The following is a 15,945-nucleotide window of genomic DNA, read 5'->3' as shown; positions in this document are numbered from 1 at the left end:
ATCATTCTCTGACCTCTCAACTCAGTGTCTCCTGCTCAAACTTCACTGAGATCTTAACTTTCTCCCCCACTTGTCTCAGATATATTTCTCTAGAATGATTTTTGCCACTCTCCTTGAAAAATTACAAAACCATTTTTAATAGCATTCAGTAATATCCATTTCACAAGTGTTTTTCCAGAGATAATATCAACCCCCTGTGCATTCACTACTGCTGCAATTACAGATGAAAGGATACTCACTTCCCAGCAAATAGATGAGATTGTGGACACTCAAATCTTCATCTCAGGGATAAGATGCCCCTTTGCACACACGATCAACTTGTCAAGAAGGCACACACTGTTCAGGCAGAAGTTGGAACGTGCTAAGTCTTTCTCTTTTCAGATAGGTTTCAGATCTTAAAAGAAATGTAACGTATCTCAGAAATACAATAATAAATATCTGAATGAAAGTACTGGAATACCATCACTGACTATACAGGCAAGACAAATGCCTTCTGTGGGAATTAGAGGCACATCGTCCTCCTTTCTTTAATTTTTTTTTAATGCTTATTTATTTTTGACAGAGAGAGACAGAGCATGAGTGGGGGGGGGGGCAGAGAGAGAGGGAGACAGAATCTGAAGCAGGCTCCAGGTTCTGAGCTGTCAGCACAGAACCCCACGTGGGGCTCAAACCCACAAACAGTGAGATCATGACCTGAGCCAAGGTCGGACGCTCAACCGACTGAGCCACCCAGGCGCCCCCATCGTCACTCTAACTACCTCAGTGCCTCCTGACATCCCTCCTCCAACTTCCCCATCACAGTCCTGTCTGAAAGCTTTCTTATTGAAACTATTAAAGGCTATAAAAGGAACTCCAAAGAGTCAGTGTACACGTCCCTTGCAAGCAACAAGATAACTGAGAGCTACGAGGGGATGCCGAGGAACTTTACGGCATGCTGTGTCCCTTCCTATGTGCAGCCTTTTGGGAATGTGCTGTGATTCACGGAGTCTGAAACAACAGGCCCCTGGACATTTCTGAGTCGCCCTACGCTGCACTCCGAGGACAGCTGGGTATCGCCCTTTAAGAAGCAGCAAGCCCCATCCCCTGAAGAACACGGAACTCCATTTCCCAGAGCTCCTCATACTCTTTCAGGGCCTTTAATCTGTCAGGAACGACCTACGTCCTGAATCCGCGCAATAACGGCGTTGAAACTACATTACCCGGAAGCCCGTGCGGCGTAGCCAAGGGCCGTTTTCGAGAGTGCGCGTCTCGTGGGGGCGGGACTTCCGGCGGCGCCTCTGTGGTGTCTGAGTTCTCTGTTGTTCCCGGGACTGTTCCGTGGGTTAGTGCGTCCGGAATTCTCAGTCCCGACCGACGTGAATGGAAAGCGCGAAAAGAGGGCCTGTTCCCGCCGCAGTGGCGGCTGCGAGGCGCCCTCGCCCCCGCCCGGTCGCCCGCCGCGTCCCGCCCCGCTCTTCCCACTGGTCGGAGGCCGAGGCCGCGCCGGTGAAGCCGGCGCAGGTGGGTGCTGCGACCCCCGCGCCCTCGGCCGCCCGCCCCGCCCCGCCCCTCCTCTCCCCGCCCGCTCGGCTCCCAGCAGTCAGGCTCCCGGGGCGGAAGCAGAGGGCGTCCTGGTTCGGGGTCCCGGTCCCGCCCCTGCGGTGGGGCGTAGGAGGGCCTGCAGGGGCTCCTGAGTCGGGGCCAGGGGCCGGGGGCCCAGGGGCCGGGGGCCGGGGGCGGGTGTCGCCTGCAGGGGCGTCGTGCGTGGCTGGGATCTTCCGGGGTCAGGGGTCCAGGGCGGGGGTGGGAGGTGCGCGCCCAGAGATAGGTTAGGATAGGGGAGAGCAGGACGGGGAGGCTGCTGAGGAACCACCCCGGGCAGTCATGGTGGAGGTTGGGCCAGGGCGGTGGCCGTGGAGGGAGATGCGAGGAGATTCTGCAGTCGGGCAACAGAGCCGAGGGGGTTTCCTGCTGCGTCGCCTGTAGCTGTGAGCACAAGTGGGGAGTGAAGGACCAGGTCAGGGCTTCCTTGCCTGAACATCTGAGAGAACGGAGGTGGGGAAGCGAGCCCAGCGGGCAGGTTTCGGGGAGATCATGAGTTCGGTTTGGACATGTTGATGCTGAGATATCTGAGGGTGGAGACATGACGTGGGCCTGTAGAAGTGAGGGTCTGGAGGACGGGGAAGGGAGCTGGGCTGGAGCTGTCCGAGGTGTGGAGGGTGTGCACTGCTCCAGAGCCTGGCCTGAGGACCCGACCAAGAAGGGGGTCTTAAGGTCATTATTACTGGTGGGCTCTGCAGTGAGCGTCAGGAGGGCTGAGACGTGGAGTGCCCCGGGGGATTCAGCATCCCTGATACTCCCTCCCTAAAGGAGCGTACCTGATGTAGAAGGTATTCTGACCTGGGTCTAGAAAAGAATGCCTGGATGTGGTAAGTTTGTTGGCCTGGGTGGAGACGGAGGTAGAGACTCTCAGTCCTGCAAGTCAGGTGATCCTGGGAGACAGTCCCTGTGGGACAAAGAAATAGCCAGACTTGTGGAGCAGTTGGGTCCCAGATGAGGACACTGCTCTCTCACCACCTCCACCCTTGGGGGCAAGAGGAAGGCAGGAGTGCTCCAGTCAAGGGGTCCTGCCAGCGCCCTGCAGGGGGCCACGCAGCAGGTAGGCTTGTTTGCTGAAAGGAAGAGTAGCTGAGCTGCCTGCTCAGACTCTCCCTACAACTCATTAAATTCGGAGCGTATGAAACATTTATTGAGACATCAGCTAACCAACATTTATGTAAATATGTACAAATGGAAACTAGAAATGAATGCATTCGATAAATGAAGAGCAACAACACTTTATGAAAATTGCAAAGTTAATTTATCTGTGGTATTTGCTAACAACAGAACGTTGTATAACACATCTTTTGAAAATCGCAAGCAGAAATAACACTAATCCAAATTTTATGAACCCTGTCCTTTATTTGCAATGGAAACATACAGGCTTATTAACTCTGTGGGTAGTTAGTGTGCATCAGTTCTGTTTAATACTGTTATCAGCTCTGTGAGGTGGGGGCCAGGAATTGAGGCTCGGGACGTTCATTCCTCCTACAGAACCACATCGCTGGTAAGAGCGGCACTGACGTCAGAGGGGCTGAGAGCTTAGGTTATCAGGCTGGGAGCATTTTGCTCCAGGGCAGGGCAGGGGTAGTGGGGGTCCAGTTCAGTCTGTTGGTTGCCTACCATGGTTGCCCCTTTCTCATGGCCTCCCTCTTCCCACAGGTTCCCATGGCATTTGCAGAAATGCTTATGGATCCTGTACAGGTGCATGGAGGATGTGACAGTTGGAGGACACCCCAGTTGTCCCCATGATGGTTTTGCCACTCCCATATAAAGAATGATGGTGTCCTGAGATTGCTCACGTGTTCTCCCTCCCTTGGGTCTAAAGTCCCTGTGGTCTCATCAAAGCCCAGGGTCTTGAACTCATCCCTGGATTCTATGGACCATTGCCCATTTGTGACAACCAATGGGGTAAGATGTGGAAGGGTGTCCTGGGCACTGGATCCAGAATGTTCAAGTGATGGGGGTGAGAGTGAGTTGGAATGATCAGGGAACTGTGAGGCTCTTACCTACAGTGGGAATATGGGGCAGCGGGGGGAGTTTTGGGGGGCACATAGTTACCAGGTCCACAGTTACAGCCTGAGGTGGTGAGCCTTTAATCTGAAGGAAGTAGGAGAAAGTTCTGAGCTGAGGAGCCAGGTGACCTGATCTTCACAGGCTGTGTGCAGCTGCAGTGTGCGGGAGAGCCTCGACGAAGGTGGGGATAGTGGGGGGCCTCCTGGGACTGCGCAGGTGACCTCTGCTGATGGCTGCACAGGGCTGGTGGCTGTGGAGGTGGAGGACCAGCTGCCTTCTGGATGTGTTCCAGACGGAGTAGCCCATGTTCAGTGATGTGGCGAGCAAGGGTGTGGGGGGATGAGATGGAAGGGGGCGTCAGGGGCAGCCCCAAGGATTTTGGCTTTCTCTGGAAGAATGGATGTCCTGTCAGTTGAGACGGGGAAGTCAGTAGTCAGTTGGAATAGGAAGTCAGGTTTTGCCACTGATGTCACATGGTCCAGAGACTCCCGACTAGAGGCACCCACTTAGCAGTCGGACGCACAGGTCTGGAGTTCAGGGGAGGCTTCCAGGTTGCAGACAGCCAGAGACAGTGGCCGGCATGTGCACTGCGGTATAGCCGGGCATTAGTTTCCAGAGGGGCCATCGTTAGGTTGTGGAAGCAGGAAGGGGAAGAAGGAGATTCGAATCTCTTCTGGGAGCCTGGTTGGTGGTGGTGGACGTCACAAAGGCAGATGAAAAAGCAGAGTAGCTGTGGGGGGCGTGCCCGTGTGGGATACAGGTGAGGAGTCTGAAGGCTTCCGAGGGGTCAGGGGTGTGCAGTAGGTGTTGAAGCATCTCTACGAAGGAGGTCAGGTGTTAGTAAGCTCAGGCCAGGGCGCATGATCTTTCCGTGGAGTCCTCAGTGTTTGGTGGTGACTTTGGGTCAGGCCTGTGTTGCTTCATTGAGGCTGATAGACCTGGAGGTTAGTTGAGGTTAAAACAAAGCAGCCAGGAGCATTGCTGGGCCTTGGGTGCGGAGTTCAGTGTCGCTGGGCTTCACATGCGGGTCAGGTAAAGGCAGGCTGTGACTGCTTGTAGGACAGCAGGGTAGTGATGATGCAGCAGAGGGCTGGGAGTCTGTGAGGTGCTCACGTTAGGTTTGGGAGGGGGAGTATGACACGGGTGGCACGTGGGGAGAACCACAAAAGGACCCTGGCACCGGGGAACTTGGGTTTCTGGGGCAGGACGGGGCAAAACAGGATGCTGATTCCACTTGCACACTCCTGCCTGGATTCTATGTGCAACAGCGGTGTGTTGGGAAGACACAGAAATTACCCGCAGAGTGGGCTGCGGTCTCAGTAACCAAGTTGCAGAAGTGGAGGGACCAGATATGGAGAGAGGTTCAGACCAAGAATGATGGGCAGGTGAGGAGGAGGAGGGGCGCTTATGTGGGAGAGGTAAGTTCAAGTTGTGTTGGCCGGGACGTAGGATCTGGGCGACCTCAGCATAATTTACTGCTGAAAGAGACAGAGAGCCCCCACTGCGGGCCCAGAGCCTGGGCGGGGCTTTCCTGCACCCTCCTCGCTTGTGTTTTTCTGGACACAGCAATCAGTGGCAGTGAGGACAAGGGAAGCACCAGTGCCACCAGACCCTGTATCTCCTCCACACTGGGAAGTCGGGGTGGAGGGCAAGGGCAAGGAGGGGATGGAAGGAGGTGGCAGTATGAACATTCCGGAAAGAGAAGCTGCACATCGATTGAAGAAGCCTCCCTGTTTTGGCAGGGGTTTGTGGTTTTTACAGACGTGGCCGTGCGCTTCTCCCAGGAGGAGTGGGGGCTCCTCGATGAGGCTCAGAGACGCCTGTACCACAGTGTGATGCTGGAGACCTTTGCACTTTTGTCATCACTAGGTAAGGCCCTCGCACCCACTCCAGCGTCCAGGGCTTAGCTCCGGCTTTCCCCTTCCCTCGGGGTCAGGAGCTCTGGCTTTCCCACAACCACAGGTTTAAGGGGGCCGGGGCCGGGCTGCGTGCACCTCTGCTCCAAGCTTGTCTGAGAAATCCCAGTGGCCTTGCTTGTCCCTGGTCAGGTTATTCTGTTCAGAAGCACGGAGCCTCTGTGCTCAAGGCCTTCCCCTCCTTGCTGACGTTTCTTAGGGGCACCCCTGTGTTGGAACTTCCAGCCACCAGCGTGCTCTCTACTCGTAGAGACCACTGGTTCTGTGAGACCCTCCTCTGAGGTTCTTTTGGTTTTAGAATGTGGGATGTCATGTGTTGGATCACTGACTCTGGGGGCCGTGCAGTCTACTCTGTCTTCCTGTGTTTCATCTAGGGTGGCCCGTTCCAGGTCCCATATAAGTGCTCATCTTGAAGAGGTGGAGGGGCCTTGGTGCCTGACAGCATGGACCTTACTCCATCACCAGCTACAGGAAATGGCCCTGGGGCTGCAGAGTTGGGAATGGGTGTGTTGTCACAGCTGGCTTTACCATCGTGTGATGCCAGGGAGCATGGTCATACCTTATTTCTACCTGTTCTTTCCTGTCATCGTTTCTAACCTTGCACTTCCCAGCTCCCCCACTTTTGTGGCTTCCCTCCATTATCCTTTCACTTCTGCTCCCTTTGCAGTACACTTGACATATGACCTACCCTTGAGGTATTGTGATGGCTGCAGCTATCTTTAAATAGTCTCTAAACACCAGCTGCTGTGTTGCAAGCACACATTTCTAGGTGTGAACTCAGTCTTCTACCCAGTGCTCACCAGTCACCGGCAGCCGTGGCCTTGTTGAAAGTCATTTGCCGAGGAGAGAGTTGGGGAACCCCCCTGTCCTCCCTGAACTCACCCCGCCCTGGTGTCCTTCCCCAGAGGCAGGGCTGTCCCATCATGGGCGCTGGCCAGGGTGAGCTCTGCACAGAAGGCCTTCCTTTCACCTTCTCAAGTTCCCCTGGCCCGTGAGCAGTCCCCTGGCCTCATCCGTGGGCGTGTCCGACACACATTCCCGAGGAAGCTGCCTCGTCCCAACAAGGTCAGCGTGCGCTTGACCAGCATTTCTCTGTTTACAGGTTGCTGGCATGGAGCCCGGGACGAGGAGGCCCCTTCAGGGCACAGTGTTTCTCTAGGAGCATCACAGGTCAGGACTCCAAAGCCAGGCCCGTCCGTCCAGGAGGCCCAGCCCTGTGAGACGTGTAGCTCACTCTTGAAAGACCTTCTGCGCTTGGCTGAACAGGACGGTATACACCCCGAGCAAGGCCTGTACGCCTGTGGGGGAGAGTGTTGCCAGCACCAAAAGCATCAGATTAGAGCGGAACTTTCCAGGAGTGATGAGGCGAGGTCTTCATTTGTGAAGAACTGCAGAGGTCACATGGCAGAGACAACCTTTATGTGCAGTGAAGATGGGAAGGACTTCCCAGCCAGCTCAGGCCTTCTCCAACAGCAGGTTCCTCAGCTTGTAGGACGGCCACACTGGGGCACAGCTGGTGGAGAGGACTTTCAAAATGAACAGAATTATTCTAAATGTACTCAGTGTGGGAAAATCTTCAGTCATAAACATATACTTGTTGACCATGAGAAAATCCACACTGGAGAAAAGTGTCATGAGTACAGAGAGTGTGGGAAGGCCTTCCTTAGAAAGTCCCACCTCCATCAGCACCAGAAAGGCCACGATGAAGGTCAGTTTTATGAGAACCCAAAATGTGGAGGATGTCTTACACGGATACCTGGCCTTGGTGACCACCAGGGTATTCACGCCAGGCCGAGGCCTTTTGAGTGCAGCCAGTGTGGGAAGGCTTTCCTTAGACTGTCCCAACTTGTTGGTCACCAGAAAATCCACACAGGAGAAAGGCCTTATGGTTGCAGTGAATGTGGAAAATTTTTTAGGAATCGCTCTACGCTCATTAGACATCAGAGAGTTCACACTGGAGAGAGGCCATATGAGTGCCTTGAATGTGGGAAAGCCTTTACCCGCAAACATAAACTTGTTGAGCATCAGAAAATCCACAGCGGTGAAAAGCCTTATGAATGCAGAGAATGTGGGAAAGCCTTCAGCCGCAAAGACAAAGTTGTTGAACACCAGAAAATCCACACCGGAGAGCGGCCTTATAAGTGCAGTGAATGTGGGAAAGCTTTCAGCCGCAAACATAAACTTGTTGAGCACCAGAAAATCCACACTGGAATAAGGGCTTATGAGTGCAGAGAATGTGGCAAATTCTTTATGGACAGCTCCTCGCTCATTATTCATCAGAGAGTCCACACTGGAGAGAGGCCTTATGAGTGTGGCAAATGTGGGAAGTTCTTTAGGTACCGCTTCACACTCATTAGACACCAGAGAACTCACACTAGAGAAAGGCCTGATGAGTGCAGCAACGTAGGAAATCCTTTAGTTGCAACTCCAAACTCATTAGACGTTAGACAAATCACAGCAGAGAAAGGCCTTATTAGTGCAGCTAATGTGGGAAATTTTTGTGTTACAACTCCAGTCTCATTACACAACAGAGAGTTCACACTGATGTGAGTCCTTATGAGAACTGCGAATGTGGGGACATCTCTACCTACATCTCTGGCCTTGTTAAACATTGGCAGATTTCCAACAATGGAGAAATGCCTTATGAGTGCAATGAATGTGGGAGAATCTGTTAATTTGATTTATGTCATTATAAACTAATTTGCATTTCTTTAATTTTTATGTTCTTGGAATCCTGCAGTATACTGTTACGTGACTGCTTTTCCTTACATTTTTACATAAAAGGAATCCCAAAGTATATCCTTGTGTGGCTGTTTAGAGATTTATCCCTATTGCATTCATTCCTCTTTATTGCTGAGTCATATTCCATTGGGCGTATGTGCCACAGTGTGTTTATCTATTAATGGACATGTAGGTTGCTTCCAGTGTTTCCAATTACCAAAAGAACTGTGAACATTCATATATAAGTAAATATCTGAGAGTGGAGTGTTGATCATTGATGAATGTTTAACTTTTTACGAATTGGCCAAACTGATTTCCTTTTTTTTTTTTTTAATTTTTTTAAAAATGTTTTTATTTATTTTTGCGACAGAGAGAGACAGAACATGAGCAGGGGAGGGCCAGAGAGAGAGGGAGACACAGAATCGGAAGCAGGCTCCAGGCTCTGAGCTGTCAGCACAGAGCCCGATGCGGGGCTCGAACCCACAGACTGTGAGATCATGACCTGAGCCGAAGTCGGACACTCAACCGACGAGCCACCCAGGCGCCCCAAACTGATTTCCAATATGAGAGAGATTGCAAGCGGGGGAGGGGCAGAGAGAGAGAGGGAGAGAGAATCCCAAGCAGGCTCTATACTGTCAGTGCAGAGCCAGACATGGGACCCAATCTCACAAAACGTGAGATCATGACCTGAGTCAAACGAAATCAAGAGTTGGACACTTAACAGACTAAGTCACCCAGGTGCCCCTATAGTTATTTCGAGTTGAAATCCTCATTAACTTCTATGACTCTACTGTTGTCCTTTTTATTTTTGAATAAAATTTATATGCATACCTTATAACTTTTAATCAATTCTAAAAAATACTTTTAAGTGGTTTATATCGTAAATTTTATAATGGATTTATAATGGATTTACTTTTTTGGTTCCTAAAATCCTTCCTCTATGATCCACTGGGGGAATATCTGTCCAGTCATATGCTGAGGATAAGATTGAGTTCAGGCCTTAATTTTTGCCCCTTGAGTACGGTTGAAGCTGGCAAGAATAAATCCCTCACAAACCAACACTTTTGGTAACAACACTCACTTCCATCTTCTACTTCCAGGCAGAACTTTCTCTGTTCAATTAAAAAATTTTTAATGTTTATTTTTGAGAGACAGAGTATGAGCAGCAGAGGGTCAGAGAGAGAAGGAAACAGAATCTGAAGCAGGCTCCAGGCTCTGAACTGTCAGCACAAAGCCCAATGTGGGGTTCAAACTCAAGAACCATGAGATCATAACCTGAGTCGAAGTTGGACGCTTAACTGACTGAGCCACCCAGGTGCCCCTCTCTGTTCAATTAAAACATTTTTTTTTTTTTAATTCCAGTGTAGTTAACATACAGTGTTAGTTTCAGGGGTACAATATAGCAATTCAACAACTCAGGCAGAAGTTTCTCTTAACTTTAAATATCTGGAGACTAATGAATATAAATGCAGAACTCCTCAACAAAATGCTAGCAAACCAAATTCAGCAGCACCTTAAAAGAATTATACATTATGATTAAATTGGATTTATCCCTGGGGTACAAGGATGCCTCAACTTATATAAAGCAGTAAATGTAATACTCCACATTAACAAAGGATAAAAATCATAGGCTCATCTCAATGCAGAAAGAGCTTTTGACAAACTTCATCCTTTCATGATAAAAATTTGTGACAAGTAGATAAGAAATTTACCTTAATATAAAAAAAAGACATATACTAAAAACACATAGGTAACATCATACTCCATGTTGAAGAGCCAAGAGCTTTTCCTTTAAGATTACAAACAAGACACTCTCTACTTGTATTTAGCATTGTACTGCAAGTCCTAACCAGAGCAATTAGGCAAGAAAAATAATTGAAAGGTATCCAAAATGGAAAGGAAGGAATAATGTCTCTGTTTGCAGATGAACTGATCTTAAATGTAGAAAACTTGAAAGGCTGTACCAAAACAAACTGTAAAAACTAATAAATGAATTCAGTAAAGTTTAGGAATACAAAATCAACATACAAAATCTGCATTTTTAACTAACAATAAATTATCTAGAAAAGATTAAAACAATCCCCTTCACAATAGCAACACAAAGAATAAAATATTTCAGAATAAATTTAACAAAAGAGGTGAAAGATCTGAACACTGAAAACTATAAAATATTGATGAAAGAAGCCACAGGCACAAATATATGGAAAGATATCCCATGTTTGTTGATTGGAAGAATCAATTTGTTAAAATGTCCATTCTACCCAGAGTAATCTACAGATTGAATGCAATCCCTATGAAAATTCCAATGACACTCTTCACGGAAATTTTTTTAAAAATCCTAAAATTTTGATGGAACCACAAAAGACACTTACCTCAATTTGAGAAAGGAGAACAAAGCTACAGGCTATAAACTTCCTGCCTCCTACTACACTACAAAGTTATACTAATCAAACCAATAAAGCACTGGCATAAAAACAGACTCATAGACCAGTGAAACAGAGGAGAGAGTCCAGAAGTAAACCCACACAAATGAAGTCAACTAATTTTTGACAGGCACCAAGAATATCCAGTGGGGGAAAGGATAGACTCTTTTTTTTTTTTTAATTTTTTTTCAACGTTTATTTATTTTTGGGACAGAGAGAGACAGAGCATGAACGGGGGAGGGGCAGAGAGAGAGGGAGACACAGAATCGGAAACAGGCTCCAGGCTCTGAGCCCTCAGCCCAGAGCCCGACGCGGGGCTCGAACTCACGGACTGCGAGATCGTGACCTGGCTGAAGTCGGACGCTTAACCGACTGCACCACTCAGGCGCCCCAAGGATAGACTCTTTATTAAATGATGTTGGAAAAATTGGATATCCACATGAAAAAATTAAATTGGACCCATGTCTTACACCATATCCAGAATCAATTCAAAATGAATTAAAGACTTAAACAGAAGATCTGAAACAGTAAAGCTATAAGAAAACATAAAGAGAAAGCTCCATGACATTGGTATTAGAAATATATATATATATATATATATATATATATATATATATATATATATATATATATCAAAAACACAGGAAACAAAACCAAAAATAAGTGGGACTACATTAAACTAAAAAGTTTCAGGGGCGCCTGGGTGGCGCAGTCGGTTAAGCGTCCGACTTCAGCCAGGTCACGATCTCGCGGCCCGTGAGTTCGAGCCCCGCGTCAGGCTCTGGGCTGATGGCTCAGAGCCTGGAGCCTGTTTCCGATTCTGTGTCTCCCTCTCTCTCTGCCCCTCCCCCGTTCATGCTCTGTCTCTCTCTGTCCCAAAAATAAATAAATGTTTAAAAAAAAAAATAAAAAAAATAAACTAAAAAGTTTCTGCACAACAAAGGAAACAAAAAGGCAACCTATGGACTGAAAGAAAATATTTGCCACACACACACACACACGAGTTAATATCCAAAATATATAAAGAACCATAAGACTGGTGTCCTTTATTTGTGGGGGGTTGATTTTCAACAAGTGCTGTCATTTTGTGTTTTCATTGCTAAGTAGAGTAGGAGAGACATAGCTCTAAATGCCACTTCTTGTATTAAAAAAAAACAACAACCCAAATATAGGATTTATGATCTCTTTACAAGATAAATATAGGACCCAGAACAAAGTCATTTAATACAGGACATGCACAGCATACACAGAGCAACCCTATTCCCCACGTCCTATGTATCTGCTCTTGTGTCTAAAACCCAAATGGTGATTATTGAATATTTGTTAGAGCAGCACATGACAATACAGCTTCCCTATTCATTTTTATATTTCCAGAAACCGTAATTATTTCTACTACCAAGCTGTTCATGTTTTCAAATTTCAAAAAGAGCCGCATTTTGGAGATCAAACCCTGAGTGTGGTCCAGGTTTCAGCACAGCTGTGGGTTCAGCTTCATTCTCTGACTTCTCCAACTTCACTGCCTCTGGCTCAATCTTCACTGAGATCCTAACATTTTTTCACCTGTCACAGATCATTTTCTCTATAACTATTTATAATAGATTTCTTTGAAAAGTAATCATTATTAATAGCTTTCAGTAACTACTATATCACAGGTGTTTTGCAGAGATCATCTCAACTCCCATTGCTGATACTGGGGCAGCAATTACATCGGAAATGATAAATCTCTTACCAACAGGGATAAAGGATCATGGATTCCTAAACCTTTACAACGGTAATAAGTTGCTCCCTTTGGCATATGGTTGGACTATTAGAATAGAACACCCTGTCCTGGCAAGAAATGTAGTACGGTAAGTCGCTTTTCTCTTCAGATAAGTTTTAGACTTTATTATTATTTTTTAATGTTTATTCTTGGGACAGAGACAGAGCATGAGCAGGGGAAGGGCAGAGAGACAGACAGACAGACAGACAGAATCTGAAGCGGGCTCCAGGGTAGGAGCCTGCCGTGGGGCTGGAACTCAAAGAATGCGAGATCATGACCTGAACCGAAGTCAGACACAACCGGACTGAGCCACCCAGGCGCCCCTAGCTTTAGACTTTAAAAGGAGAGAAACATATTCCAATGACATACGGAGTAATAAGTATTATAGGAATAACAATGTTTCTTTCTATCTTGGAACACTATCACTGATATACAGGTAGGAAAGATGTTTTCAGTGGAAAGGAGGTGCAGCGTCACCCTTTCTAACCAGTGCCTCTCCTGATATCTTTCTTCTCACTTTCCTGTCATGACCATGTCTGGGGGCTTTTCTAATTGTCCCTGACCAAACCTACTGAAGACCATAAACATGACTCCAAAGTTTCAGTCTACGTGTATTGACAAGAGAACTGACCAGGATGAGCGGACGCCAAGTGACACGATGGTATACGGTGTCCACTGTATGTATACCCTTTGGAAATTTGCTCCGATTCACACAATTGGAAAGAATGGGTTTGTAAACATATCTGTGACGTCCTAGACTGCATCCCGAGGACATCCGGTAGGGCTCCTTACAGCCCCATTGTCGCCCTTCCCAGTTTACAGCCCCGGAGCTCCATTTCCCGGCGCCGCTCACGTTCTGGCTCTTCATCCCCAAAGTCTGGGAGGACCTTCATTCTGAGGCAGCGCGCTCCACGGGCTCCCAAACTACACTACCCAGAAGGCGCCGCGCGGTGGCGACCAAGTGAGCCAATGAATGCGGACACGCTTGTGCGCGTGCGCACTGCCGGGGCGGGACTTCCGGCGGCGTCCTCGTGGTGCTGGGTATCCGGATGAGGAGGGTGAGTGTTAAGGTTCCGAAGGGCTCTGGGGAGGGAGGGAGGGGCTGACACTGGATGAGACGGAGGAGTTGGGCCTCTATGCGTTCTTCACGAGGGAGCGGATTTGCCCTAGGAGGAATTCTGGACTGTGTCTGTAGTAGGTGGGGTGGTTCAGAAGTTGTGTGTGTAGACACAAAAGTGTGAGCTTGTGTAGACTCTGCCCTGCAGGTCACCATACCCTCCGGGTCACTTCCTGTGGAATGAAAGCTAGGTTAGCGGAGCTGGGGCCTGGGGCGGGCCCTGCCCCTGCCGGGCCGCCCTCGCCTGTCCAGGCAAGAGGAATGGTCCACTGCTACAGTCGAGGACCCCCCGTCAAGTTCATCCCTGAGAGGATTAGGGAGCAGGCAGGTGGCTTACGTGCCTGCTTAGCTCATTCAGGTAAGTAGGTATGAAATAGCTATTGATTTAGACACCAGGTAACCAGTATCCCCCTGTAAGATGTCCATAGAGGGCCGCTTAGAAACGTATTCATATCCATATTTGGATGTGCAAACCGTTTATGATTGGCTGAAATGTTCGTTTATGTGTATTTGCTTATAGTGGAAAACTATATGTGGCGTCCTCTTGAAACCTTTAAAAGTAGGAGCATTTACAGTTTCAAACCCGGGGCACCTGGGTGGCTCAATCCATTAAGCGTCTGACTCTTGATATCGGCTCAGGTCACGAGCTCCTGGTTCATGCGTTTGAGCCCTGTGTCAGGCTCTGCGCTAACAGTGAGGAGCCTCCTTGGGATTCATTCTCTCTCTCTCTCTCTCTCTCTCTCTCTCTCTCTCTCTCTCTCTCTCTCTCAAAAAATAAATGAACATTTAAAATACATTTAAAGTTAAAAAAATTTTTTTTAAATGTTTATTTTTGAGAGAGAGAGAGTGTGAGCAGGGGAGGGGCAGAGAGAGAGGGAGACACAGAATCTGAAGCAGGCTCCAGGCTCTGATCTGTCAGCATGGAGCCCGACGTGGGACTGGAACCCACAAACCGTGAGATCATGACCTGAGCTGAAGTCTAGTGCTTAACCGACTGAGCCACCCAGGTGTCCCTAAAAAATATTTTTAAAAACGTTTCAAACCCTGCTTCCTCATTTGTATTGGACACACGTCCGAAACTTTATCATGTGGCCCATACAGTTCATACATAGCATGTATTACTTATATTTGATACCAACATCAGCCCTTTTCTCATCCACGTCTTACAGATAAAGCGTTGAGATTTAATGAGGTTCAGTTCTTCCTCAGGTTCACAGAGCAGGTAAGAGACAGCTTTTAGCTACCAGGAGCTGCACTTAGACCCTCTGGCTCAGGTCAGCTTGCTCCAGGGCAGGGCAGAGGCTGCAGTGTAACCCAGGCTGTAGAATCCTGTCCTGTTTACCTCTTACTCTTGGCCTCCCTCTCCTAGGGCCCCATGGCATCGGCAGGAATGCTTCTGGCACCTGCAGAGGTATGTGAGGGGTGTCCCAGCCTTCATGGTCCCTAGTTGGCACCATGATGTATGATTGGTGTGTCCTTTAGAAATTTGCTGTGATTCACACATTTTGAAAGAATGGGTTTGTAAACATTTCTGTAATTTTTTTTAATGTTTATTTATTTTGAAGAGAGGCACACACACACAGAGCATGAGCAGGGGTGGGGCAAAGAGAGAGGGAGACACAGAATCTGAAGCAGGCTCCAGGCTCTGAGCTGTCAGCACAGGAGCTCGAACTCACCACAAGATCATGACCTGAGCTGAAGTCGGACACTTAACTGACTGAGTCCCCCAGGCGCCCCTGTGAACATTTCTGTGACATCCTAGACTGCTCCTCAAGGAAGTCTGGTAGGGCTCCTTTTGGACCCATCACAGCCCCTCTTAGTTTGGAGCCCAGGAACCCCACTTCCCAGCGCCACTCCCGTTCTCCTGAGACTCTGCCCCTACTGTTCTGCTTCCCTGGGTCTGGAAAGCCTGTGGTTTCACCAGACTCAGGGTCTAAATTCGGTGCTGGAGTATATGGATCACTTCCTGTCTGAGAACGGATGGGGTAGGATTCGGAGGGGTGTCCTGGCACAGAATCCAGAATGTTGAAACGATCGGGGTGAAGGTCTCCGCATAGCTGGGCTCTGAGTGGAGAGAATGGACAGCGTTTGTGGCACTTCAGAAGGATGAGAGGCTGAGGGTCTGTGAGGTCCTCATGTAGACTTTGGAGGGTGAGGGTGAAGCAAGGAGCAGGGCCAGGTGCTTTCTGGTCCTAGGAGACTGGTGATCTGGGGAAGAAAACTGCTGAGTGCGTTTGTTGTGCACTGTCTGGATGTCACGTGCCGAGTGGCCTCTTAACCATAGCATGGAAATGCATGGAGCGCGAGCCAGAGCGGGTGGGAATAGGTACATCAGGGGAGGGACAGGAGACGTGCGGGAGGTACAGTCCATACAGTGACGAGCAGCCTAGGAGGAGTGTGAGTGGTTGGCTCTAG

General features: G+C 48.7%; 1 protein-coding gene across 2 annotated transcripts; it reads left to right on the top strand.

Annotated features, from left to right (window-relative positions):
• Nucleotides 1-1,245: 1,245 nt before the first annotated feature.
• On the top strand, nucleotides 1,246-8,495 carry LOC122494700 (zinc finger protein 547-like). 2 transcript variants are annotated; one of them, XM_043600083.1, is made up of 4 exons: nucleotides 1,246-1,500; nucleotides 3,241-3,489; nucleotides 5,337-5,463; nucleotides 6,613-8,495. In XM_043600083.1, exons 2-4 carry the CDS (start codon nucleotides 3,457-3,459, stop codon nucleotides 8,058-8,060), a joined length of 1,608 nt encoding a protein of 535 aa, XP_043456018.1. In that variant the 5' UTR covers nucleotides 1,246-1,500; nucleotides 3,241-3,456; the 3' UTR covers nucleotides 8,061-8,495. The 2 variants fall into 2 exon arrangements, with proteins under 2 accessions (XP_043456018.1, XP_043456019.1); XM_043600084.1 differs by lacking the exons at nucleotides 1,246-1,500; nucleotides 3,241-3,489; nucleotides 5,337-5,463 and adding an exon at nucleotides 5,473-6,014.
• The last annotated feature ends 7,450 nt before the right edge of the window (nucleotides 8,496-15,945 follow it).

Source organism: Prionailurus bengalensis, chromosome E2, assembly GCF_016509475.1.
Source record: "Prionailurus bengalensis isolate Pbe53 chromosome E2, Fcat_Pben_1.1_paternal_pri, whole genome shotgun sequence".
Taxonomy (NCBI): Eukaryota; Metazoa; Chordata; class Mammalia; order Carnivora; family Felidae; genus Prionailurus; species Prionailurus bengalensis.
This window is presented reverse-complemented; position numbering and strand designations above follow the sequence as displayed.

Bases quoted from the DNA above. Each gene is read 5' to 3' on its own strand.
- LOC122494700 (XM_043600083.1), top strand. From the start codon at position 3,457: ATGGACCATTGCCCATTTGTGACAACCAATGGG. The intron at 3,490-5,336 runs GTAAGATGTGGA...CTGTTTTGGCAG, and splicing joins CATTTGTGACAACCAATGGG to GGGTTTGTGGTTTTTACAGA. The intron at 5,464-6,612 runs GTAAGGCCCTCG...CTCTGTTTACAG, and splicing joins TGCACTTTTGTCATCACTAG to GTTGCTGGCATGGAGCCCGG.